Source organism: Podarcis liolepis (assembly GCF_965112155.1).
Source record: "Podarcis liolepis genome assembly, contig: HAP1_SCAFFOLD_22, whole genome shotgun sequence".
Classification (NCBI taxonomy): domain Eukaryota; kingdom Metazoa; phylum Chordata; class Lepidosauria; order Squamata; family Lacertidae; genus Podarcis; species Podarcis liolepis.
Genome location: NW_028148947.1, coordinates 24,426 through 51,121, shown reverse-complemented (window position 1 = coordinate 51,121; position 26,696 = coordinate 24,426). Strand labels below are relative to the sequence as shown.

The window sequence follows — 26,696 nt, the reverse complement described above, 5'->3', positions numbered from 1 at the left end:
ACGGTGGTACCTCAGTTTTCGAACGTAATCCGTTCCGGAAGACCGTTCGAGTTCCAAAACGTTTGTACTGTAAACCGAAAACTCAAAACGGAAAACTCAAAACGGAAAACTCAATACGGAAGTCGCGTTTTTGGTTCAACTTCCAAGGCGCGTTCGAAAACCGAAGTAATTACTTCTGGGTTTACGGCGTTCAAGTTCCAAAACGTCCTGCGGGTGAGGGGAGCACCCTGTTGCAACAGTTCAATAAAGATCAAGCTTACTAGCTGCTTTGCTTCTCAATATTCTCTGGTTGGCCTCTGTAATTCTCTCCTACCAATAGGGAACCTATGTAAGGACTCTATATGGGCTCTAGGATACCCCATAAGGGAAAGGGGCAATTTTTGTTTACAACAATAGATACAGAGCAACCTAGAAAATATTTGTGTTTTGGCTTTACCTTGAAGAAAATTATTTGCTTTGGTAAGTTCCTCCATTACGAATCAGTCCCATATCTTTCAATGCTAGCTCAAAATAATGAGATGTACAGATCCTTTCCCTGTGCTTAAAGCTACTTCTGTTCTAACTCTTGAGTAACTGTTTAGTTTTACAAGTCCTAAGATGTCCCCTTTCCCCTGTTTGTTGAGGTGGGGGAAGGAGATGAAAATTATTGTGCTATTTGTTCTCTGTACCTGAACTAGCTGAAAAGCTAGTTTTTCTTGCCACACTTAGCAAATATATTGATGTCATACTTGTTCCATAAAATATCTGCTTCCTTTTTCTGCGTCATTGCTCTCCAGGATACAGTTCCTCATTCTATAGGCCTGAAACCCTGGAAGCAGAGATCTCTGAATTCAGGCATCTCATAGCAAATGTTGCCACAGACTCAGCCAACGAAGCATTTTCATTTGATTTCCCTTTTGCACCCTAGTTCAAGTGTCCTGATTTTCCAGGGACAGAAGCCATCCAAGTTACTGATTTGATCCCAGAATGTCCTGGTTTTCATTTTTCCTCCCTTCCATGTCTCTGAGAACAATCAAAAGTGGTGGAGAGATCAGAAACATGCACACACATTCTCTTTGGAAACAGGAGCCTTTGCTCTGTGTGGGGTTGTGTGTGTATGTGTAGTGTAAAAATGGAGTCCTGATTATACTGAAAATAAGGTAAAGGGACCCCTGACCATTAGGTCCAGTCGCAGACGACTCTGGGGTTGCGGCACTCATCTCGCTTTATTGGCCAAGGGAGCCAGGGTACAACTTCCGGGTCATGTGGCCACATGACTAAGCCACTTCTGGTGAAGCAGAGCAGCGCACGGAAACACAGTTTACCTTCCCGCCAGAGCAGTGCCTATTTATCTACTTGCACTTTGATGTGCTTTCGAACTGCTAGGTTGGCAGGAGCAGGGACCGAGCAACGGGAGCTCACCCCGTCGCGGGGATTTGAACCGCCAGCCTTCTGATCGGCAAGCCCTAGGCTCTGTGGTTTAACCCACAGCACCACCCGCGTCCTTCATACTGAAAATGCACCAAATAAAGGAAAGGTGAGGCTGGCATACGAAGCCCTTCCTATATGTAATTTTGAAGGAAAATGTCACCAATCCATTTAATTTTTTTTATTTTTTTATATTTTTTTTGCAATGCTTCAGCAGCAAGCCATTTTCTTTTAGGGAACACGTGGCATGTTTATTCCTTTATTGTAAATTGAGCCTTACACTGCAAGCCCTTATATGTCTACTCAGAAGTAAATCCCACTATATGCAACGACAGCAGCAAGAATACTTATTGCAAAACACTGGAAGACACAAGATTTGCCCACACTGGAAGAGTGGCAGACGCAATTGATGGACTATATGGAACTGGCTGAAATGACTGGCAGAATCCGAGATTTGGGAGAAGAAACAATGGAAGAGGATTGGAAAAAATTTAAGGACTATTTACAAAAATACTATAAATTATATGAATGTTAAGAGTTTGCATGACTTAGAAAATTTAGCTTCAGCAATAAGATTCGGTGATATGGAAACTAAGTTATAATTATGAAAGGACTAATGTTTAAAGTAACATCACATCTATTTTAAGGTAAAGTAATCAGATAATAAGCATTTTAAACATAAAGTATAACTATTCGAAAATATAAAGGAATGCATGAAACAAGGTAACAATTTGCTGATATCTTTATTGTAAAGAATGCAGGGTGAGGGAGACGTGGGGAAGTCCAGTTGGTTATGAGAAAACATTCTGGAAAGATGGTTCTCTTTTGTTTGTTTGTTTTTTTTCTTTTCTTTTTCTACTAATGTTATTTTTCTGACTGTATACTTGTATCTGAAAAAAGCAATAAAAATATGTTAAAAAAAGAAGTAAATCCCACTATATTCAATGGAGCTTACTCCCAGATAACTGGGTAAAGACTGTACAGTGGTAACTCGGGTTACAGACAGTTCAGGTTACAGACAGTTCAGGTTACAGACTCCGCTAACCCAGAAATAGTACCTTGGGTTAAGAACTTTGCTTCAGGATGAGAACAGAAATCATGCTCTAGCGGCGCAGCAGGAGGCCCCATTAGCTAAAGTGGTGCTTCAGGTTAAGAACAGTTTCAGGTTAAGAACAGACCTCCAGAACAAATTAAGTTCTTAACCTGAGGTACCACTGTACAGCCTTACACTGCAATCCTAAGCATTTTTACTCAAAACTAAGACCCACTGAGTTTACTCTTTGGTATGGTCCTGGTCATTCTCACAGTTTCCATTATTATTAGTATTACTATATCCTGCCTTTTCCCCCTGACAGGGACTCAAGGCAATCCCATTTATCTGTTGAAGGTGTTGTACGTGATCCCTTCCCTCGCATGTGTGCAGGAGATCAACCATGGGAGAAGCTTCCAGTTGTAGAACACAATGTCCCAGTTTTCATCTGAGAAATGTTGGAGGTATGCAGTAGTTGTTACGAGAGTGTTGGATTAGGACCAGGGTTCGAATTTCCACTCAGCTGTGAAACTCACTGAGTGAACTTGCGAGAGTCGCTTATCTGTCAGCCTGTTTGCTGTCTCCCAGTGGCTGCAAAGACATCACGAGTGAGATTCAAATAAGTTGTTGCATGAGCACACTGAGGTTCACTGGTGCAATGGGACTTCTCCCCTGCACACCTCTGTGCCCCCTAAATCTGCTCTGGGGAGATTGAGGGAAACCACAGAACAGGTTTAGGAGGCCTGAGGGGCATGCTGGGGGAGGATATGGGATATGGGACAAGTCCCATTGTGCAAGCGGACCCCACACATCTGTCCCACTTAGTGCCATGTTGAATTCCACCCCATACATTTAAAGCACATGACTTCTCCCAATGAATTATGGGAACTGGAACCGGCAAGCCACTCCAGTATCCCTGCCAAGAAAACTCCATGGACAAAGACAACAGGCATATAAAAATTATGACGCTGGAAGATGAGCCCCTCAGGTCGGAAGGCGTCCAGCATGCTACTGAGGAAGAGCGGAGGACAAGTACAAGTAGATTCAGAGCTGATGAAGCGGCTGGGCCAAAGGTTGCTCAGTTGTGGATATGCCTGGAAGCGAAAGGTTGCTCAGGTGTGGATATGCCTGGAAGCGAAAGGAAAGTCCAATGCTATAAAGAAAAATATTGCATAGGAACCTGGAATGTAAGAACCATGAACCTTGGTAAGTTGGATGTGGTCAAAAATGAGATGGCAAGAATAAATATTGACATCCTGGGCATCAGTGAACTCAAATGGACGGGAATGGGCGAATTCAGCTTGGATGACCATCATATCTACTACTGTGGGCAAGAATCCCGTAAAAGAAATGGAGTGGCCTTCAAAGTCAACAGAAGCTACCAGCATGAGTTTGACCAAACTGCGGGAGGCAGTGGAAGATAGGAGTGCCTGGCGTGCTCTGGTCCAGGGGATCACGAAGAGTCGGACACAACTAAACGACTAAACAACAACAAAGTTAGTTTAGGGCAGGCACCCCCAACCAGCGGCCCTCCAGATGTTTTGGACTACAACAGGGGTAAGCAACCTAAGGCCCATGGGCCACAAGCAGCCCATGGGGGTCATTTAACCAGCCCACGAGCCAACCCCGAACTGAGCCATCTGTTCGGCGAGTCCCTGTGTGCTGCGCTAAACCAGCACAGGAACTCACTTCTGCGGTGCCGGAAATCGTGTTTGCGCAGACGCCAGAAATCGCATGCGTGTGATCCAGCCCACGAAGGGATCTCCGTTGGAGTGAACCGTCTCAGGAAAGGTAAACCTTTCTGACCCCTGGCCTACAACTCCCATGATCCCTAGCTGACAGGACCAGTTGTCAGGGATGATGGGAATTGTAGTCCAAAACATCTGGAGGGCCAAAGGCTGGGGATGCCTGGTTTAGGGTGCTGGGAATGGTAGATCTGTGAGAGGCAAACTAGGATTCTTTTGCGAAAGTCATGTGCTTTCAATGTGTGGTATGGATTGCAGCCACAGTGTACTGTGTACTGTAGTTGAGAGGATAAAATGGTGTGATGCGTGACCTTGATCTCTTTGGAGAAATGGCAGGATGTAAATGCAAGAACGAAACACGCCCCCCCCCCCCCGGTTCACTGTGGATTGAGCCTGATACTGAAGTTAAGGGAATCTTGTGGTTTTAGACAGATCATGAAAAAGAGTAGGAGCCCATAGAATCTGTGCTGAGGCACTTTGGAATGTACCATAGAGCAGGGGTAGGCAACCTAAGGCCCGGGGGCCAGATCTGGCCCAATTGCCTTCTAAATCCGGCCCACGGATGGTCTGGGAATCAGCGTGTTTTTACATGAGTAGAATGTGTCATTTTATTTAACATGCATCTCTGGGTTATTTGTGGGGGCTGCCTGGTGTTTTTACATGAGTAGAAAGTGTGCTTTTATTTAAAATGCATCTCTGGGTTATTTGTGGGGCATAGGAATTCGTTCATTCCCCACCCCCAAATATATAGTCCCACCCCCCATAAGGTTTGAGGGACAGTGGACCGGCCCCCTGCTGAAAAGTTTGGTGACCCCTGGTCTAAAGTATGCATGTTTTGCTTTTTAAAAATGGAAATTATCTTCCTGGTCAGGTTGAAGTAGGAGAGAGTTAGGAGCAGAGACTTTTGGGATCTATAAGGAAGGATTTATATGGTTTCTTGGCCTGCAGATTGCAAACTTAGAAGCGAAATTGTAAAACTCTTACAACCATGTACAACAGGAAGAAGGTTATCTAAATCTTTGTTTCGTTTCTGTTGTAATAAAATGAGCTTTTACTTTAAGAGAGAGAGAGCAAAATGAGGGAGCATACCGTCATGGGGAAAAGAAAGTACACCCTCTTTGAATTCTGTTGTATTATGTATCATCTGTTGTTATTATTATTGATTAACAACAACACATGACATATTAAACTGCGTCATGCTTTATTTAACAAATATAAAGCCATAATGGAGAAGTCTTGTGTGGAAAATTAAGCACACATTGATGGCAGAAAGTGAGGAGGAATTAAAGAACCTTTTAATGAGGGTGAAAGAGGAGAGCGCAAAATATGGTTTGAAGCTCAACATCAAAAAAAGGAAGATCATGGCCACTGGTCCCATCACCTCCTGGCAAATAGAAGGGGAAGAAGTAGAGGCAGTGAGAGATTTTACTTTCTTGGGCTCCATGATCACTGCAGATCGGTGACAGCAGCCACGAAATTAAAAGACACCTGCTTCTTGGGAGAAAAGCAATGACAAACCTAGACAGCATCTTAAAAAGCAGAGACATCACCTTGCCAACAAAGGTCCGTATAGTTAAAGCTATGGTTTTCCCAGTAGTGATGTATGGAAGTGAGAGCTGGACCATAAAGAAGGCTGTTTGCCGAAGAATGGATGCTTTTGAATTATGGTGCTGGAGGAGACTCTTGAGAGTCCCATGGACTGCAAGAAGATCAAACCTCTCCATTCTTAAGGAAATCAGCCCTGAGTGCTCACTGGAAGGACAGATCCTGAAGCTGAGGCTCCAGTACTTTGGCCACCTCATGAGAAGAGAAGACTCCCTGGAAAAGACCCTGATGTTGGGAAAGTTGGAGGGCACAAGGAGAAGGGGACGACAGAGGACGAGGTGGTTGGACAGTGTTCTCGAAGCTACCAGCATGAGTTTGACCAAACTGCGGGAGGCAGTGGAAGACAGGAGTGCCTGGCGTGCTCTGGTCCAGGGGGTCACGAAGAGTCGGACACGACTAAACGACTAAACAACAACAAAGCCTTGCGTGCATGCTGGCTTGCAATCCCCAAACCAGCCCCTCGCCCACCCCCCCCACCCCCCAGGCAGCGCGTCATCTCCAGACAAGCGGGCAAAGCAGCCGTAGCCACGCCCCCTGCCCTCCCCTGCCCGGGCTCGGCCGCTTCAGCGCCTGCATGCTTTTTTGGGAGGAGCAAGCGCACCAATCGGGAGAGGAGTTGCGACCTCTCAGCCAATGGGCGAACCCGGAGGCCGGCTCGGGTAGCCCAGGGCAGAAGCGCTGTGGCTCCTCGATGACCGCGCAGAGGCATCGTGAAGAAAGAGCGTAGCCGGAGTTGCTGGCTGATTTCCACCCTCTTCCAATCGGTGCATCTGGGGGGTGCAAAAAAAAGGTAACGCCGAGCAATTTCCTGCATGCTCCAGGGTTTCCCACGCCGCCCATCTCAGCATCCTAATTCATCCCCCGCCCCCCCTTAACCTTGTAGCTCCCAATCGGAGATGCTCAGAGGCGGCACCCTATTCCTCTTCGTGCCCCCCACACCCCTTTCGTATTTCCAGTCCCCATAGCCTTCCCAATCGGCTCCCATCACTCCCCTCTTATCTCCTGTAATCCCTCTGGAGGAGCCTAGCTCAGCGTCGGGGAGCGCCGACTGCCGGGCATGCAGATGGTCTCAGGTTAGACCCCCGGCTTCTCCAGGGCAGGGAATGCCGCCCCCCTCTCCTAAAGCAAAAAATACCCCGGAGAGCCGTTGCGGGTCAGAGTCGACAGTGGTGAGCTGGGTGGATCAAGAGTGCAAGGCTTGTGCGTCTGTTGCAAGGCTGCAACCTATACGCACCTACATGGAAGTAAGTCCCATTGATCTGCAGACTTCTGAGGAGGCATGCCTTCAGCTGCACTGTAACTCTCCCTCCCCCTTTTCCATGCTCAATGTTGCTTAGGTGGGGGAGAAAGAAGCTCCACCACTCTATCTCCCTCCCTCCCAGAGACCTGCTTTTGGGGGGTCCAGTGAGAATCAAAATTAGTTCTGTCTCTGCAACCCTTCTTCCTTCTTCACAGTTGCTTCTGGTCCTAGCAACAGGGACGGTGGCCAGAAAACAGTGTATGCTAGTCCTTTTAATTCTAGAGAGCTGGGGTTTTTTTTTCTAGATCCCCGGATTACTAAGAGATCCCTTTTGATCACAGCTACTTGCCACACCTGTAGTGTGCAGCACAAGCTCCCTGAGTGAGCCTATCCACTGCCAATAGCTGCTTATTCCTTGCACTGGCCCTGTAAAACTATAAAATGGGATTGAATGTGCTCCTTTGGGGCATCTGATCCTGGGCCCTGTGATATGCAAGCACAGGGTGTGTCTGGTTCCACTGACTCCTGGAAGCTATTGCTATGTGCTCATTGGCTTTCCAGGGTGAATGCAAGGAACTTGGCTTAGTTATTTACCTTTCAACCCATAAAAGAACTTCTCTAAGTCATGCATAAGAAGTTAAATGAAAACTATTTTAAGATTAAAATAAAAAAAATTCCTTCCAGTAGCACCTTAAAGACCAACTAAGTTAGTTCTTGGTATGAGCTTTCGTGTGCATGCACACTTCTTCAGATACACTGAAACAGAAGTTGCCAGATCCTTCTATATAGTGAGAAGGTGGGGAGGGGTATTACTCAGAAGGGTGGTGGGAATGGGAGATTGGCAGATAGCTGAGATGAGCCTGTTGACGACTCTTAACGACTGCAATAGGTCTTACAGGAAAAGGCAAGGGGTGAGAAGGTGAAAAATGGCTTAGTCATGTATAATGAGATAAGAATCCAATGTCTTTGTTCAGACCAGGTCTCTCCATGGTTTTAAGTTTGGTAATGAGTTGCAATTTTTTTATTTTGACTATGGCAGACCAACACGGCTACCTATCTGTATTTTAAGATTATAATGGTGATGCAATGAAAGCATAAAGGAACGTTTAATGCACAATGCAGCAAGTCCTTTTACACATTGGAAGAGCCAAGGCAACCTTGAGTTGGCCTTCCTAGCCCCAGTGTGGATGTGCTAGAATGCTGAACTGGATATACCAGTTTGACACACACAACGTACGCAGCAGTCTACTGTGGAGCTGTTGTCCCAGGGCCTGCTTGTCTTCAGTGGTTGAGCCTCTGGGTTGCAAGCAGAAGGTCTCAGGTTCAACCTCTGGCATATTCAGGTAGGGCTAGGAATGTCTTCCACCTGAAATCCCAGGAGCACAGCAGCGGTGAAGGGTTAAAGCCCAACAAGCTCTATTGGCTTTCAAAATGTAATCCTTTCAATTGCTGAGTTCGTAAATAGAGTGCCTGGTCACTCCAGTGCTGGGAGACTTGTTGAAGCCAGTCTTTGTAGACTGGCCACTAACATGACCTGTGTTCTGTTGCCGGCAGGTTGACATGGGCTAGGTGTATGGTGATAAACTTGAAAGTCAATTCATTTTGTGCAGTGAATCTGTCCTGACGACTGACTGTACTGCTACCTCTTCTGGTTTTATGTTTTGTGATTTGAAAGCGGTTTCAAGCACGTGTGTGTGTTTGTGTCTGTGTGCGCATGCGTGCGCATGTGTATAGACCTCTGCTGGGTAAAGCTAAAGGGACCCCTGACCGAGGGAGCCGGCGAACAGCTTCTGGGTCATGTGGCCAGCATGACTAAGCCACTTCTGGTGAACCAGAGCAGTGCACAGAAACGCCGTTCACCTTCCCGCTGGAGTGGTACCTATTTATGTACTTGCACTTTGACGTGCTTTCAAATTGCTGGGTTGGCAGGAGCAGGGACTGAGCAACAGGAGCTCACCCCGTCACGGGGATTCGAACCACCGACCTTCTGATCGGCAAGTCCTAGGCTCTGTGGTTTAACACACAGCGCCACCCGCATCCCCTCAGCTGGGTTATCCTTTGTCAAATACCGCAGAAATGGGAGTGGTCCGGTTAAGCAAAACTATTCTAGTACATTCCTGGCCTGAGGTACTCATGAACCCACGTGAAGTGCTGGGCAGGACTTTGGGAGGCACCCACAAGTTCACCTTCCAAGAGTTGAGGTATCTTGCTGAGGTTTGTAGGTATGAATTTCTGCAAGAAAGAGAGCTGTCTCTGCAGTTCAGGCCCCCACATGGGGCATGTTATGTTGAAGGTCCTTGGGCTAGGCTGGGAAGCCTGTGGCTCTTCAGATGTTGTGGGCCTCCAACTCCCATCAGTCTCATCCAACGTGCTTATTGGTTAGGGACAAAGGCAGTTGTAGTCCAGCAATATCTAGAAAGGGGCAGGAGTGAGGTTTCCCATAGGTATCCGGGTGGCCACAGTGAAATCAGGATGCCGGAGACCCAGCAGGACTCTTCTTAGGTTCTTAAATAAAGTATGTTTAGGATTGCAGCCTTCATCTGGACTGACGGTCCTACAGCCACGAACATGGAATCCAATTTTTACTCTGTTCTTAAGCGTGGATGCATTGAAAGAATGGAGAAAGAGAAAATGATCTGTCCTTTTATCCCCCTGATGGCTATTCTATAAGGTGGTAGAGATATGAAAGAGTGATTAGTCTGCATAAAGTGTCCTTTTAGCATGCAGAAGAGGGGGCGCCTCTCCATCCTCTGTCGCTTGGGCCTGGCTTTCCGTTGGGCTGAGAGATGTCCCTTCTGTTGCTATGGAAACCTCTCCCGGTGATGTGTTTTGGCAAACCACTGGCTCTCCGTAGAATTTCACTAGCTGGGGGCTGGGGAGAAGCAGTTTGGGGGTGTGGATAAAACCTAGATTGTTACTAAACATTCACACCCTCCTCCCTACCCCCAACAACAGGATGTTTGGGTCTGATCAGATGTTTCTCCCTTTCAGTTAGTGATGGTTTTGAGGAGAAGCTATTTCATGTGTAAGACAAGGGTAAAATGTGTGTGTCTGTGAGAGAGAGAAAGGTGTCAGATTATCTCCCCATTTCACTTCCATATAACTGATTGTGTTCCCACTAAATACATTACTGGGCTTTCTGCCAAAAACACTGTACTGACCATGGGGGAAAATGGCCACTTGGCTTGATTCTTGCATTGTCCACCTAGCAACCAACCTATAGGTCACCTTGGACAGCAGGGGAGAATAAATTCAGGCCACATCTGTACCAGACATTTAAAGCACTATTAGGGTAAAAAGGTAAAGGACCCCTGGACGGTAGAATCCAGTCAAAGGCAACTACAGGGTTGTAACGCTCATCTCGCTTTTAAGGCCGAGGGAGCTGGCGTTTGTCCACAGACAGCTTTCTGGGTCATGTGGCCGGCATGACTAAACCGCTTCTGGCGCAATGGAACACTGTGACGGAAACCAGAGCGCACAGAAACGCTGTTTACCTTCCTCCCACAGTGGTACCTATTTATCTACTTGCACTGGCGTGCTTTTGAACTGCTAGGTTGGCAGAAGGCTGGGACAGAGCAATGGGAGCTCACCCCGTCACACTATTATACCACTTGAACAATCACTGCTTCCCCCAAAGCATTCTGGGAAGTGTAGTTCATTAAGGGTGCGGAGTGCCATGAAGAGGCCCTCGTTCCCCAGAGTTCCCTGGGGAAAGGGATTAAGCCACTCTGAGAATTGCAGCTCCAAGAGGCAGACTGGGGTCTTCTAACAACTCTTGTCAGCCTTAACAAACTCCCGTTCCCAGGATTCTTTGGAGGAAGCCATAAAGCAATATAACAGTACAGTGGTGCCCCGCAAGACGAATGCCTCGCAAGACGGAAAACTCGCTAGACGAAAGAGTTTTCCGTTTTGGAGGTGCTTCGCAAAATGAATCTCCTATGGGCTTGCTTCGCAAGATGACAATGTCTTGCGAGTTCCTGCTGGGTTTTTTCCCTCCCCCCCTTTTTTCTAAGCCGCTCAGCAGATAAGCCGCTAAAAGCCGCTAATAGCGCTAATAGTGCTAATCCGCTAATCTGTCAATGGGCTTGCTTCGCAAGACGAAAAAACCGCTAGACAAAGAGAATCACAGAACGGATTCTTTTCGTCTTGCGAGGCACCACTGTACTTTAAATGTCTGGTGGGGAAGAGGCTTCAGGTTCCAGAAAGATGAGCCTGAAGACCTGTGGCCCTGTCTGCAGAAAGAGACAAATTATTTCATGAGGCGTTCTCCCCCAATAATAATAGTAATAATAATAATAATAATAATAATATAAATAAATAAAATCCCTTGCTCATATTGGCTCAGTTTCCTTCTAACTAGGGCACATTTCCTATTTGATGCCATTGTAACGATTGTAAGGTGATTGCTATTATTATTTATTAAATTTGTATACCGCCCTATGCCTGCAGGTCTCGGGACGGTTCACAAGATAAAAATAGCAATATAAAAACATAAAATAAGTGATAAAAATGATTTTTTTAATTGTTCGTATTATACTGGAACAATACTGCCCTGGAAACTGTTGGGTTTTAGGCCGAGATGTCAGGGCATGGCCATAGCCAGGATTTATTTTTTTGGAGGGGGCAGGCTTTATGTGGGGGGAGCAGAACCAAGTTATCTGCAACGCAATTGGTCAGTTAAGTATTTTTATTTATTTACTTGATTGGGGGGGGGGGCAGCTGCCACCCTGCAAGCCTGCTACAAGGGGCGTTAATTGGGTTGTTGTTTTTAATTTTGATTATATATTTTGTGGTTTTACATTGTGAACTGCCCTGAGACCTCCGGGTATAGGGCGGTATATAAATTCAAATAATAATAATAATAACAATAATAGTAATACTCCCTCAACTATATGTGGCACATTAACAAACTAGGACAGCTGTGGTGGCTGATGGGAGTTGTAGTCCAAAATATCTGGGCCCAGCTGTGGTGGCTGATGGGAGTTGTAGTCCAAAATATCTGGGCCCAGCTGTGGTGGCTGATGGGAGTTGTAGTCCAAAATATCTGGGCCCAGCTGTGGTGGCTGATGGGAGTTGTAGTCCAAAATATCTGAAGGGCCCCAGTTTGTTTAGGGAAGCTTTTAATGTTTGATGTATCACAGTATTTTAATATTCTTTTGGAAGCCGCCCAGAGTGGCTGGGGAAACCCAGCCAGATGGGTGGGGTATAAATTATTATTATTATTATTATTATTATTATTATTATTATTAGCAAAACCCTCCCTGGAATTTAGCCTCCAGCCCTAATATTTATCCCCCAGCGTACAAGAGTTTTCCGTGGTGCCATCTGCCTTTTCTTGCCTCGAGGGCCGCCGCTTCTGCCAACTCTTTGGGCAATTAGTTCGTTAAGTCCTCTGGGGCCAAGGGATTAATTAGCAGTCACTTTGAACTGATTAATAATAGATGGAGCTGGGTTTGTAACCGCTGCCAGCAACTAAGCAATTCATTAAGACAGCAACCCTTGGTGCAGTGCATCCTGCAGCCCTCCTGGAGTGGAGCGGGGAGCGTGACCAAGCAAGTCAAAATAAAAGGGGGAAAGAACGAGGTGCATGTCGCATTGTGGTTACACTAGAGTGTTGCACAAGGACCCGGGAGACCAGGGTTCGAATCCCCACTCAACCGTGAAGCTCTCTGGATGACCTTGGACATGTCACTGCCTCTCAGCCTGATCTACCTCACAGGCTTGTTGTGGGGATTAAATGAGGAGGGGGTAGAGAGAGAAGCACGTCTGCCACTTTGAGCTCCTCGGAGAACAAAGGTAGCTATCAATGCGGGAAATTAAAATAAATCAATAGACGTGCTCTCTTAGGAACATAAAGGTAAAGGGGCCCCTGACCATTAGGTCCAGTCACAGACGACTCTGGGGTTGCAGCGCTCATCTCGCTTTACTGGCCGAGGGAGCCGGTGTACACAGTGGCGTAGCGTGGGTTGTCAGCACCCAGGGCAAGGCAAGTAATTTGCGCCCCCTAACCCGTGGATTTGCGCCCCTAACCCTAACCCCCAGATGTTGCGCCCGGTGCGGCCGGCCCCCCCTGCACCCCCCACGCTACGCCACTGGGTGTACAGCTTCCAGGTCATGTGGCCAGCATGACTGAGCTGCTTCTGGCGAACCAGAGCAGCACACAGAAAAGCCGTTTACCTTCCTGCCAGAGCGGTACCTATTTATCTACTTGCACTTTGATGTGCTTTCAAACTGCTAGGTTGGCAGGAGCTGGGACCGAGCAACAGGAGCACACCCCGTCGCAGGGATTTGAACCGCCGACCTTCTGATTGGCAAGCCGTAGGCTCAGTAGTTTAACCCACAGCAGGCAAAGCAGTAGTCTAGCTCAGTACTGTTTACACTGACGGGCAGCGGCCAGGATGCCAGGTTGGCGGCTGGGGAAAGCAAAATGTCACTTAGAGAAGGATCTGAAATATTTTCCTTAAAGCCTGAATCAGTTAAATTCTGGATTGCTTTATGTGATGTTTTAATGTGCTGTAAACCACAGAGCCTAGGACTTGCCGATCAGAAGGTCGGCGGTTCGAATCCCCGTGACGGGGTGAGCTCCCGTTGCTCGGTCCCTGCTCCTGCCAACCTAGCAGTTCAAAAGTACGTCAGAGTGCAAGTAGATAAATAGGTACCGCTCCAGCGGGAAGGTAAACGGCGTTTCCGTGCACTGCTCTGGTTTGCCAGAAGCGGCTTAGTCATGCTGGTTACATGACCCAAAAGCTGTACGCTGGCTCCCTTGGCCAATAAAGCGAGATGAGCGCCGTAACCCCAGAGTCGGCCATGACTGGACCTAATGGTCAGGGGTCCCTTTACCTTATGACATTAAACTGCTCTGAGGTTTTATTTTTTTAAAATATAAAACAGTATAGGTATTGCTGTTATTATTATTATTATATTTTATTTTATTCCTGGAGGGGGTGGAACAGAACTAGACAGCCCATTGTGGTGACTGCAGTCCAGGTTTAAGGTGCTATTTGGCAATTAGATAATATATCTGGATTTCTAACGCTGCCAGCAGCTCTCTCTAGGATTTTCAGATTACAGTCTCTCCCTGCCATACCTGAAGATACTAGGGATTAAAACTGGGACCCTCTGCACACCTATTCTACAGTATTGCTAAAGCTAAGCTGATGTGGACCTGACCTTTCCCTTAGATAGGGAGGCCTCTGAGAGCACCAAAATCCAATAAATAAATAGTTTTCAGCTGAGGTGGTTTCTATAAAGATCTGAGCTGCTAGACCAGAATTTATCTATTAACTCCTTGGCTGTCACTGGGAGCAGAATGGCTATATTTCTAGGCAAGGCCCCTCACTCTTATTCCTCTGCCTTTCCTTCCCTCCACTACAGGCCACATGAAGCACTCTGCTCTTCCCGTCCTCCACCCCTGACACTGGCCGCAGGTGGCCATGGGGTTCCTAGGCTCCAAAAGTTCCTTGTTGGCGTTCCACCTAGGCCTCATCGCTGGCTTTGTCAGCACCTTCTACCTCATGGGCAACCTGACGTGGGAAGGGCCCCCACGCCTTGGCACCCAGCTACCGCGTGGCTACAAGGACCCGGAGTGGATTGTCGATAGATCAGCTCTCTTCAGCGTGGCACACCCGCACCTAGAAGGTAAGGGCTGGAGGGGTTGTTGTTTAGTCGTTTAGTTGTGTCCGACTCTTCGTGACCCCATGGACCAGAGCACGCCAGGCACTCCTGTCTTCCACTGCCTCCCGCAGTTTGGTCAAACTCATGCTGGTAGCTTCAAGAACACCGTCCAACCATCTCATCCACTGTCGTCCCCTTCTCCTTGTGCCCTCCATCTTTCCCAACATCAGGGTCTTTTCCAGGAAGTCTTCTCTTCTCATGAGGTGGCCAAAGTATTGGAGCCTCAGCTTCAGGATCTGTCCTTCCAGTGAGCACTCAGGGCTGATTTCCTTCAGAATGGAGAGGTTTGGTCTTCTTGCAGTCCATGGGACTCTCAAGAGTCTCCTCCAGCACCAGAATTCAAAAGCATCAATTCTTTGGCAATCAGCCTTCTTAATGGTCCAGCTCTCACTTCCATACATCACTATTGGGAAAACCATGGCTTTAACTATACGGACCTTTGTTGGCAAGGTGATGTCTCTGCTGGAGGGGAGAGGGAGGCAAGTGTTATAAGAAAAATACTGTTCCCTTTCCCTTATGGGGTATCTAAGAGCCTGTATAGATTCCTTAAGTAGGTTCTCTATTGGTAGGAGAAAATAACAGAGGTCAACCAGAGAATATTGAGAAGGAAAGCAGCTATTAAGCATCATCTTTATTAAACTGTTGCAACAGGGTCCCCCACTCCCCCATGTAGGGAGGGAGGAAAGGAACCCACAACATTGGTTTGCAAGCTCTTCTACAGACTTTTGAAATTGCCTCCCCTGTAGCTCAAGACCACCCCCCAAAACATCATACATACATCACAGAAAGAGGTGGTCCTGAGCAGAAATTTGAGTGTGTTGCTTCTCTCCTTTTGTGCCAGGATACCTGATACTGCCTTATCTGATTGCCTTTTCTGGGTAGCCTGGCCATTCCTTTGAGATGGTAAATACTTGGTTCCTGAAAGGTAAAGGGACCTCTGACCGTTAAGTCCAGTCGTGGATGACTCTGGGGTTGTGGCGCTCATCTCACTTTACTGGGACAAACGCTGAGGGAGCCAGCGTTTGTCCGCAGACAGCTTCTGGGTCATGTGGCTAGCATGACTAAGCCGCTTCTGGCGAAACCAGAGCAGTGCACGGAAACGCCGTTTACCTTCACGCCAGAGTGGTACCTATTTATCTACTTGCACTTTAACGTGCTTTCAAACTGCTAGGTTGGCAGGAGCAGGGACCGAGCAATGGGAGCTCACCCCGTCACGGGGATTCGAACCGCCAACCTTCAGACTGCATTTACAGTGAGGTGTAAGCCCCTACAGTCCAAAGAGGATTGGAAAGCTTTTCCCATTTCCTTCCTCCTTGCAGATAAATATTTGAGGAAAATTTGAGAGAGTCAAACAAAATGGCTTCAGGATTGTTCTCCTGTACTATTTCAGGCACGTGGTTTATATACTTATATTTATATACTTATGTATGTGTTTGCCTTGTACATTTATGAACACACACACAAACACACGTGTGTGTATATGGCCTTAGAATTCCTATAACAAAAGGGTGGGAGGAATCTCTGTTGGACTATCACTCCATTGGTCTCCAGTCACCGGCCACGTTGAATGGGGTTGATGGGAGCTGGGAATGCAACAATATCAGGAAGGAGGCAGGTTCCTTAGTGGTGCAACAGAGAAATCTAAGTAGGGGCCTTTAGGTAGGAGCAGTGCTTTTTTCCTAAACAAAAATGTTTAGGGGTGCTCTCATTTTGACTCAAGAAAATCACCATTTTATAGTTCAAATTGAGCAAAATAAACACAGTAAATGGACCAAAGTCCAAAGATTCACAAAACATCTAAGGGTATGTGTACCCCCAGAAAAAAAGCACTGGTTGGAAGTATGTCTTCCACTCTATTTGGGGTTACCTTTGAAGGTGACTCAGAAACTACGACTAATTCAGAATGCGGCTGCATGGGAGTAGCCGCCGGGACCATATAACACCAGTCTTGAGAGATCTGCATCGGCTCCCAGTATGTTTCTGAACAGAATTCAACGTGTTGGTTCTGACCTTTAAAGCCCTAAACGGCCTCGGTCCAGTATACCTGAAGGAGTGTCTCCACTCCCAGCATTCATCCTGGGCACTGAGGTCCATCTTCGAGGGCCTCCTACCCATGATAACTGAGATCAGGTGTCCCAGTTCATCCCCTCCCCCCTCCCCTGTGGAGCCTGTCCCAGCCATTCTGTTGGCTGTGGCTCACTCCCAGGGAGCCCTGATCCTCTCCCCTTCAGAACAGAATGCAAACTATACAACAAACCAATAAAACAGTAGAAACGAATTTTTTAAAAAACCAATTTACAATTATACTAAAACTAATCCCCACCCCCAACAGAGCAAAAACAAAACAAAAAACCAAAATTTAAAAAGCCACAGATTAAAAACTATTTAAAAACATAAGTATTTTCAACATTTGCCCCAACCCCAGAGTTTGTTCCAGTGAGTCTGGGCTCTTCAGGAGTCTAAAGCAGAGCAGGGCGAGTCTGGGCCCCACCTCCTAGGCCAGGTGGAAAAAGGCCTTGCAAGGAACAGCCAAACAGACAGATAAACAGGGAAAGGTTCCTCCATTGTCTCCACTTTCAATTAACAATTTTGTATTAGTGTATGAAGCCCTGATGTTTTGTGAGTGGGAAGTCTATAAATACTTTAATCAATAAACAAAGTGCGTGGTACAAGCCCTATAACCAGAAGCGTCTATTGTGGAATATGCTAACTCTGTGGCCTCCTCTTTCTCAGGTGAGGAGAGCAGTGTGGCTGACGAGCTGTATGACAAGGTGCGGATCCTGTGCTGGGTGATGACAGGCCCCAGTAACTTGGAGACGAAGGCTCGCCACGTCAAGGCCACCTGGTCGCGCCACTGCAACGTGGTCCTCTTCATGAGCTCCGTGCAGGATGACAACTTCCCCACTGTTGGGCTGGGGACCAAGGAAGGCCGGGACCAGCTCTACTGGAAAACCATCCGGGCTTTCCAGTACGTGCATCAGCACCACTTGGAGCAGGCGGACTGGTTCCTCAAGGCCGACGACGACACCTTTGTGGTGGTGGACAACCTCCGGTGGCTGCTCTCCAACTACACCGCCGACAGGCCCATCTACTTTGGCAAGCGCTTCCGGCCCTTCGCCAAGCAAGGCTACATGAGCGGGGGAGCTGGCTATGTCCTCAGCAAAGAGGCCCTGCGGCGCTTTGTGGCTGGTTTTGAATCCAAGGTGTGCAGCCACACGACTTCAGTGGAGGACCTTGCCCTGGGCCAGTGCATGGAGAAGATGGGTGTGGAGGCTGGGGACTCGCGGGACACAGAGGGGAGAGAGACCTTCCATCCTTTCGTGCCGGAATCTCACCTGACGGAGAAGTTCTCGAAAAGCTTCTGGTACTGGAACTACTGCTATTACCCCATTGTGGAGGTAGGTGGCCTATCCTGTTTTGGGAAGGGGCAGGGAAGGTGGAGTGGCTCTCTGGGGTTTCGGAAAGGAGAGATGCTGGGGTTGAACCTGGGACCAAGCCCTGTGCTCTGGGGCAGCGTATCAGGAAGGAAATCATCTTTCACAACCCTGTCTCACAGTGCTGAACTGTCAGGAGCTGGAGTCAAGGAGTAGGTCAGCAGTCAGAGAAAAACACAGTGCTGTGCTGGCTAGGACTGATGAGAGTTGAAGTTAGACCTCTAAACAGGCAGCAGCTGCCTCTCAGCTTTAGTTTGTGTGTATGGATGAGAGTTCATCTACCTGAAAACAGCCTGAACTCCTATTCATGTTAGCTCCAACTTGAGTGGGTTTTACCACCAGGTAAGTGTGTGTATGGGGACGCGGGTGGCGCTGTGGGTTAAACCACAGAGCCTAGGACTTGCCGATCAGAAGGCTGGTGGTTCGAATCCCCGCAACGGGGTGAGCTCTCATTGCTCCGTCCCAGCTCCTGCCAACCTAGCAGTTCGAAAGCAGGTCAAAGTGCAAGTAGATAAATAGGTACCGCTCCAGTAGGAAGGTAAACGGCGTTTCTGTGCGCTGCTCTGGTTCGCCAGAAGCGGCTTAGTCATGCTGGCCACATGACCCAGAAGCTGTACGCCGGCTCCCATGGCCAATAAAGCGAGATGAGCGCTGCAGCCCCAGAGTCGGTCACAACTGGACCAAATGGTCAGGGGTCCCTTTACCTTTTTAAGTGTATCTATTTTTTATATATATAATATTTTATTAGGTTTTATCGATAGAAAAGTTTAGAAAAATACAAAAAACAAAACAGATACAAAATACAAAAATACAAACATTAAACACAAAACAGAAAAAAGAAAAAACACATATAAAAGAAAAACAAAATTCCCCTTTTTCTTAATCTCTCATCTTTAGTTAACTTATTTTCCTGACTTCCTCACGTCTCCCATTTTTATATCCCTTTTTAAATTTGGTTCAGCAAATTCATATCCTATTAGTTTATCTATTTATTAATCCCCTCTTACATTTTACCTTGTTGCTAGAACCCCTTCAATTCATTTCAATGTCATCAGCATTCAAAAATTTTACAGTATTTCTGCAAATAAATTTTAAATTTCCTCCAATCTTCTTCCACCAACTCTTCTCCCTGGTCTCGGATTCTGCCAGTCATTTCCACCTTTTTAAGTGTGTGTATGGCAATAGGCCAAAGTGAGCTATAATCAAGGCCCAACCTGCTCCTTCACGCATTGCAGCTGTCAGAGCTGATAACGTTTTAATAGGGCAATATTTGCTGCTCTCACCTACTCCTGGTATTTATTTAACCAGAACAACAAACATCCTCTTTGCTACATCAGTGCAGGACTTGCATTCAATCCTGGTGCCTGTTGTCGTTGGTGGGGCATGGTAGTTCCCGGCAGGCAGCTGGCCTTACGTTTCCTGAATCAGAAGTCTCCTCTGATAAATCCTGCGCATGCCATAGCTAGGAGAAGCACCTTCAACAGTAGGGACAGGGGTGAGACTTTGCTCTTTGGTTAGGGAGAGTGTCTTTGCCTTTCGGTGGTGAAAGATTCTGGAGGTACGATCCCAGATTCATGTGGTTTTCTAACAGAGGCAAGAGGTCTGTGTGCTCCAGCCATTCCCAAAGCGTTTCCCTCCAGCTGTCAGCGATGTGTGGATTTTACCCAGTGAGTGATGCTCAAACCTGGTTTCATTCCTTTCCTAAGGCGTGTTTTACCACCCTGAGCTTTCAGCAGTTGGAAGTTTCTCTGTGACGGCAGCAATTTGTGGCACCCCTGTGGATAAGGTGATAGAGTTAATAGCATTAGGCACTTTGCCCTGTTTTATGCAGGAGGATGTAGCAAGGGAAGGAGCAAAGAGGGTCTCCCCATCCCACCTTTGGTTTTCCTTTTTTAAAAAATCTGAGTGACATATATGAGGGGAGGCTCACGGGTACTTAGTCAGAAAAGGGGAATGTTCGGAATACGGAAGGTAAAGTTGCCCGAAATATGAGTGGCCTGAGAACTGAGAAGACTGAGGGGATTAAGTAATTAGGTTAACTTGTGTTTAGCTGTGAGATGCATGAAAGAGAGCCAACAGGATTGCTCTGCTTCAGGGAGACCTTTTTTTGCCTAGTGTGAATCTGGGCTGTTTGTTCTCTGGAAACTTCATTTATACTGGAAACCAGCACTGCTTCTTCACCAGTGGTGCTGGGGTGGGCAGGTTGCCCTCAGAGATGCTACCCTAGGGCTTCTGCTACCTGAGGTAGCTACCTCAGCTCACCTCATGGCAGACCAGCTCCAATACCAGGGATAAGGAACTGGATCTGACCAGTGGGCGGGGTCCTTATCTCTGTGGCCCACTGTGGGCCAAGTTTTACGGGTGGGTGTGGCCACCCACCTGCCAGCCACCTGCCATCATTCTGTTTTTCTAGCCCAGGTTTCCTCAACCTTGACCCTCCAGATGTTTTTGAGACTACAATTCCCATCATCCCTGACCACTGGTCCTGCTAGCTAGGGATCATGGGAGTTGTAGGCCAAAAACATCTGGAGGGCCAAGGTTGAGGAAGCCTGTTCTAGCCTGTCTTTCACCATCTTCCATTTTTCATAGACCAAATGGAAGGGGCGTGAAGTGGCTGCTCTGCTGAAACTAAACAGACCTGGGACTGGCCAATAGCTGAATGGGAGAACACGTGGAACCTTGAGCTCCATCGTGGAAGAAAGTTGGGAGGACATAAATGCAACCCAGATATTGGTAGACTACAACTCTTGTGGCGGATGCCTCCTAGGATGGGTCATAAGGAAAGGGTTAAAATAGGTGTGATGTGATTGGCCAGTGAGAATGCAAGGGGGGAATAAAAGTTAGAGTGGGAGGTTTTGAAAGTCAGTTGAGGTTTGGGAGTTGAGGGTTGAGGTTTGGGAGTTGAAGAAGGAAGAGGGAGGTTTAGGTGTGGGTTGGTAGACTTGTATTGAGGGAGAGTGAGAGGAATTGTTAGGTGGAGTCAGATAGATAGTTGGAATAATCAGTTTGGAGTTGTTAGGAACTAAGATTAAGAAACTGACAAGAGAAATATTAACTGAAACCATAAGCTTGTTCCTGCATTTTAAAATAAACTTGCTTATTTGTTTATGGTAACAACTGATAGGACTCCGTGTGTCCCCGTGAGATGCGGGGTGGTGGCAGCGGAAGAAGCAATCGCAGTGGCGGCACAGGGTCAATAGACCGTCAAACGTCCGGGGGCCCTGTGTGTCATCGCCACAACTCCCATCATTCCCCAGACAGCATGGTCAGTGGTCAGGGAAGATGAGAGTTGCAGTCTAACAGCATCTGGAGGGCCACAGCTTCCCCAATCCTGATTTAATAAATAAATTATTTTTTTTTAAATTCCCAAGTCCATTGCCAAACACACCCAGATTCTTAGGAGAGTTGCTGTCTGGTACAGAATACCTTCTGCAAAATAAGCAAGTACCGTATTTTTCGCTCTATAGGACACACTTTTCCCCCTCCAAAAATTGAGGGGAGATGTGTGTGCGTCCTATGGAGCGAATGCAGGCTCCTTGGCTTCAGCCATAGCAACGCTAAGCCTCCGAAGGGCAGAGGGAGCACTCTCTCCGTGCTCCAAAGGCTTCGCATTGCTTTCGCTGAAGCCTGGAGTGCGAGAGACGTCAGTGCGCACCAACCCCTGTCGCTCTCCAGGCTTCAGGGATAGCCGTGCGCAGCCCCTCCAACAGAGAGAGGCTGCACGTGGCTATGGCTTCTTTAGCCCCGCGCAGCCTCTCCTGGGAAGGAGAGGTTGCGCGGGGCTAAAGAGGAAGCCAAAACAGCCAGAGGGATCCATCCTGCTGGCTGCCTTGGCTTGTACCATAGCCGCGCGCAACCCCTCCGGCAGGGAGAGGTTGCGTGCAGCCTGTACGCTGCTCTTAGGGGCTGGGGGGGAAATAAGATTTTCCCCCTTGATCCCCCCCCCCAAAAAAAACTAGGTGCGCCCTATGGTCCGGTGCGCCCTATGGAGTGAAAAATACGGTATGTACTTATTTATTTGAATAATTAGTTCAGCTTGCTAAATGTTGCAGAATCACAATTTTTACTTCTTTCTTGATTATACAGAGTGCACACCCAGCCCTATTCTCATTGGATCGTGCAGCTGGCATGGCCGGGGGTCGCGAATGATGGATTCAAATTCCCATTACCCCTGACGGTTGACCATGTTGGCTAAGGGTGATGGGAGCTGGAGCCCCACAGAATCTAGAGGGCCTCAGCTTCTCCATTCCTGACTTAGAGAATGCCTGGCATTTCTGCATGTGGGGTTCTTATAAAGGAATGATTGGCACTGAGCTTTGCGTTGCCTGACCCTTTTAGGAGCCCGTTTACCAGTTCCACCCAACCCCCAACCTCATGTTTCCTGAAGCTTATTATGCCCCTTTTCCTTAATCCAACTAAGGCTATTGCTTTAGTCTGTAATGGGATGAAGGTTTCCTGTGACATACATAGATGGTAGGAGTGGACAGCAAAACAAAAGGCTATGTCTGCTGATATGGATGTAAGGGAAAGAGGAAGGAGCAGGCCATCGGAACGCTAGACCTGTCTCAGCAGAAGGACTCATGTCACCCCATGTCCTCGACCACACCTGACCTGCAAACCAGCCTGTGTGCTCGACCAACACGTGGGATGAACTTGGAGTCCTGATTCAGCACAGGGGGATTAGCCCTTTACCCATTGTGTAATCGGTCCTCAGATAACAAAACTGCAGCTTAGAATCAAGGATGCGTAGTTTGATTGCAAAACCGGATTCTTGATCAACGTGCATGTTGTTCCAGAGTTATTGCAGGGAGGATGAACTGGGCAAGCAGCAATCAGATTGGCAGCTTTGTTACATCTGTGGCTGTGTCACAAACCAATGTTGTAGGCTGCCCTGATGGATAGGTAAGCAGGCAGGGTCTTCCATTGCACCACAAGTTTTCTGGTGAGAGAATCCTTACATTTGTCTGCGGCTTCTGCCGTTCTCTGTGGTTGTCACTTCTGCTTCTTGTGGCATATGGAAAAAAGGGATACGGGTGGCACTGTGGTCTAAACCACTGAGCCTCCTGGACTTGCCGATCAGAAGGTCGGCGGTTTGAATCCCCGCAACAGGGTGAGCTCACGTTGCTCTGCCCCAGCTTCTACCAACCTAGCACGCCAGTGCAAGTAGATAAATAGGTACCTCTGTGGCTGGAAGATAAATGGCATTTTTGTGCGCTCTGGCTTCCGTCACAGTGTTCTGTTGCACTAGAAGTGTTTTAGTCCTGCTGGCCACATGACCTGGAAAGCTGCCTGTGGACAAATGCCGGCTACCACAGCCTGAAAGCGAGATGAGCGCCACAACCCTATAGTTGCCTTTGACTGGACTTAACCATCCAGGGGTCCTTTAAAGGTGAAGGGATGCCTGACCATTAGGTCCAGTTGTGACCGACTCTGGGGTTGCGGCGCTCATCTTGCTTTATTGGCAAAGGGAGCTGGCGTACAGTTTCCGGGTCATGTGGCCAGCATGACTAAGCCTCTTCTGGCGAAGCAGAACAGCGCACGAAAACGCCATTTACCTTCCCGCTGGAGCAGTACCTATTTATCTACTTGCACTTTGACGTGCTTTCGAACTGCTAGGTTGGCAGGAGCAGGGATTGAGCAACGGGAGCTCACCCCGCCGCAGGGATTCGAACCACCGACCTTCTGATCGGCAAGTCCTAGGCTCTGTGGTTTAACCCACAGCGCCACCCGTGTCCCTTTTCCAGGGGTCCTTTACCTTTGCCTTTATGGAAAAAGGACAGCTGTTCAGCTAGCAAAGCAACAGTGAAGGGGATGGCTTTCCTCGCATGCTGCGTGGTCCACAGTTAACCCTGGTTTTCCTTTGCTCCTCCTAGGGTCCCCAGTGCTGCTCCGACTTGGCCGTCTCCTTTCACTACGTGAGTTCAGAGTTGATGTACACCTTGGAATACCTGTGCTACCACCTTCGCGCTTACGGCTACAGGTATCGCTACCACCCGCCTTTGCCTGAGAATGCTGCTCATCTCCAGCCCCGCCCTCGGGGGGAAGCCCCGGAGAGGACCAATAGTACTACACTGCAGACCGAGAAGAAGGTGTAGGGGCGGATCCCTGGCACATGACCCTTGAGCAGAGCGGCCCAGCCCAGCCATCCTCGGACAAGACCAGTGCTCCTGTTATGGGGCCATCTACGCGGGAAAAAGCAACAAGAGCTGAGCAGGCCACAAGCTGAGAGATTTCTTTTAATCCCTAAAGGTGTGTGTGCACGCACACTTGCCACACAAGGGGTCTTGCACATGGCAGAGGAGCCATTCTTATTTGTGTGCTGAGAAGCAAATGTCTGGCCTACTATGGCCTATCCTATGCTTGCTCGTTTTCCTACTGCAAGCTGGAGAGGCCCAAGCCTTCCATGTGCTGTGAAGCGGTTTCATGCTTAGTAAGTGCTCTTGATGCACTGGGGTGAGGAGACTGGTCCCTGGGTGGTGGGGAAGAAGAGGGGATAGAGGGGCTCTTGTGGGTCCTGGAAGGGAGAGCTGAACTCACAAGGGGGCGGTGCCTGCTGCCATCACAAGAATGGGGCACAACTGCATGGCCATAGACTTAGTAAGGAGAGCACCACAGAGTGGGGCTTGGGTTTTACCACTGGAGAAAGAATAGTAAGGGTCCTGGCTGGTCAGTGGTTGGTGCCATTGTGGTAAGAGGGACCCAGCACTACAAGAGGGGGACGCACGGTCCGTTTGCACCCTTGCAAGCTGTGTTCGGGGTCTCGCAGTTGATATTATAGGGTGAAGTGCTTGTATCTCCTGTGCCTGCAATTTCCCCCCATTATTAGGTTTCTTGATACCAGAGCCTAATAATTAAGCCATCTGCCTTTAACGTCAACACGTTCCAAGTCGGGGTTCTTCACTCTTGGATCCCCAGATGTTGTTGGACCACGAGTCCCATCAGTCCGAGCCAACATAGCCTTGTTGTTTAAGGGAAAGAGAAGGAGAGAATAGGAAGAACAGAGAGCTGGCAGGTAAGCAATTAAAAAAGGAAGGAGAATGTTTTTTTTAAAAGTGGCAATTTGTGGCTTAAGGCAGGTCCCAAATCCGGAAAGGCTAAAGACCTGTGAGCCTGCAGTTGTTTCTCAACTGCACATTCCATCATCCTCGACCACTGGCCGTGCTGGCTGGGGCAGATGGGAGTTGTAGTTCCGCAGCATCTGGAAGGCAACAGCTTCACCACTCCTTGTATGAGACACCCTAACTGTGCATGGTCCTCAACATCCACATGAATAAAGATGCTGCTGTATTATGGCCATCTCGCAGTCAAAAAGTGATGTTTTGTGCCAGAACCAATAGGTTTGGGGCAGGGCTTGCCTGCCCATGAGTTGGACTGAGGCAGTTGTATCAGGTGGAAAAATCATGGCAGGACTGCCCCCTGCTGCCACTGCTGGAGAAGGAAGGAGAAACGCTGCAGCTTCTGGCGAGATATTGTAGAGCTCACAAGATATCACTGCTGCTTCTCCCTAGTGGGGGGGGGGGAGATGCACCTGCCCCCTTCCACTCACTGGACAAGCAAGGAGAAGAGGCCTCAGCTTCTGAGTTCTGGTGAGATATCATGGACTTCTCACGAGATCTTGCCAGAAGCTGCAGCCGCGCAACCTCAGTAAACAAGACTTCGGTGGAGGGATATCAGCTGTGAGGTGGGTGGCACCTTCCCATTTTGCCTCTGTATGGGTTGGTGGGTGAAACAGGGCAGGACAGCCCTGATTTGCAGGCAGAAGAACAAGCAAAAGTCAGGCAGTGTGAGAAAGCCTGAAAGCGTTATTCCACCTAAACATTAGGAAGAACTTCCTGACAGTAAGAGCTGTTCGACAGTGGAATTTGCTGCCAAGGAGTGTGGTGGAGTCTCCTACTTTGGAGGTCTTTAAGCAGAGGCTTGACAACCATATGTCAGGAGTGCTCTGATGGTGTTTCCTGCTTGGCAGGGGGTTGGACTCGATGGCCCTTGTGGTCTCTTCCAACTCTATGATTCTATGATTCTATGATTCTATGATTCCTTGCTGTGTCACTAGATTTGAATGTTCTTGTGTTTTTTGCCTGGTGGGTTAGTCTCTTAATCATTTGATGGTCCCAAGTGCCCCCTGGTGGCTATTACATGCCATGTTATGGTTATGGTAAGACTTTTTACCTAACCAATCTACCGTATTTTTCGCTCTATAAGATGCACCAGACCACAAGACGCACCTAGTTTTTGGAGGAGGAAAACAAGAAAAGAAATATTCTGAATCTCAGAAGCCAGAACAGCAAGAGGGATCGCTGTGCAGTGAAAGCAGCAAGCCCTCTTGCTGTTCTGGCTTCTGGGATAGCTGCACAGCCTGCATTCGCTCCATAAGACGCACACACATTTCCCCTTACTTTTTAGGAGGGGAAAAGTGAATCTTATAGAGCAAAAAATACGGTAATTTGTTGAAGATGCAGGCAGACCTTTGAATTGTTCAGAGCTCTTTGCCAGATGGAATGGAAAGGCAGAGGCATTTTCAGCTTATAAGGAGAGAAAAGATAGGCCCAATTTAATAACCG

The 26,696-nt window shown here is 48.0% G+C and overlaps 1 protein-coding gene across 11 annotated transcripts in view; it reads left to right on the top strand.

Moving 5' to 3' along the window:
* The window catches only part of LOC310698963 (glycoprotein-N-acetylgalactosamine 3-beta-galactosyltransferase 1-A-like), a 76,090-nt gene that overhangs the window by 46,041 nt on the left and 3,353 nt on the right, over nt 1–26,696 (top strand). For 7 of the 11 annotated variants that reach the window (XM_083520536.1, XM_083520529.1, XM_083520532.1 and 4 more), the window contains 3 exons: nt 14,402–14,665; nt 17,435–18,099; nt 24,009–25,942. In XM_083520536.1, coding sequence (XP_083376662.1) covers nt 14,461–14,665; nt 17,435–18,099; nt 24,009–24,230 — 1,092 coding nt within the window. In that variant the 5' untranslated portion in view covers nt 14,402–14,460 and the 3' untranslated portion in view covers nt 24,231–25,942. Of the gene's footprint in view, nt 1–6,351; nt 6,578–9,625; nt 10,018–12,586; nt 12,611–14,401; nt 14,666–17,434; nt 18,100–24,008; nt 25,943–26,696 lie in introns of those variants that run through there. The other 4 variants (XR_014521860.1, XM_083520527.1, XM_083520534.1 and 1 more) reach the window with 4 other exon arrangements.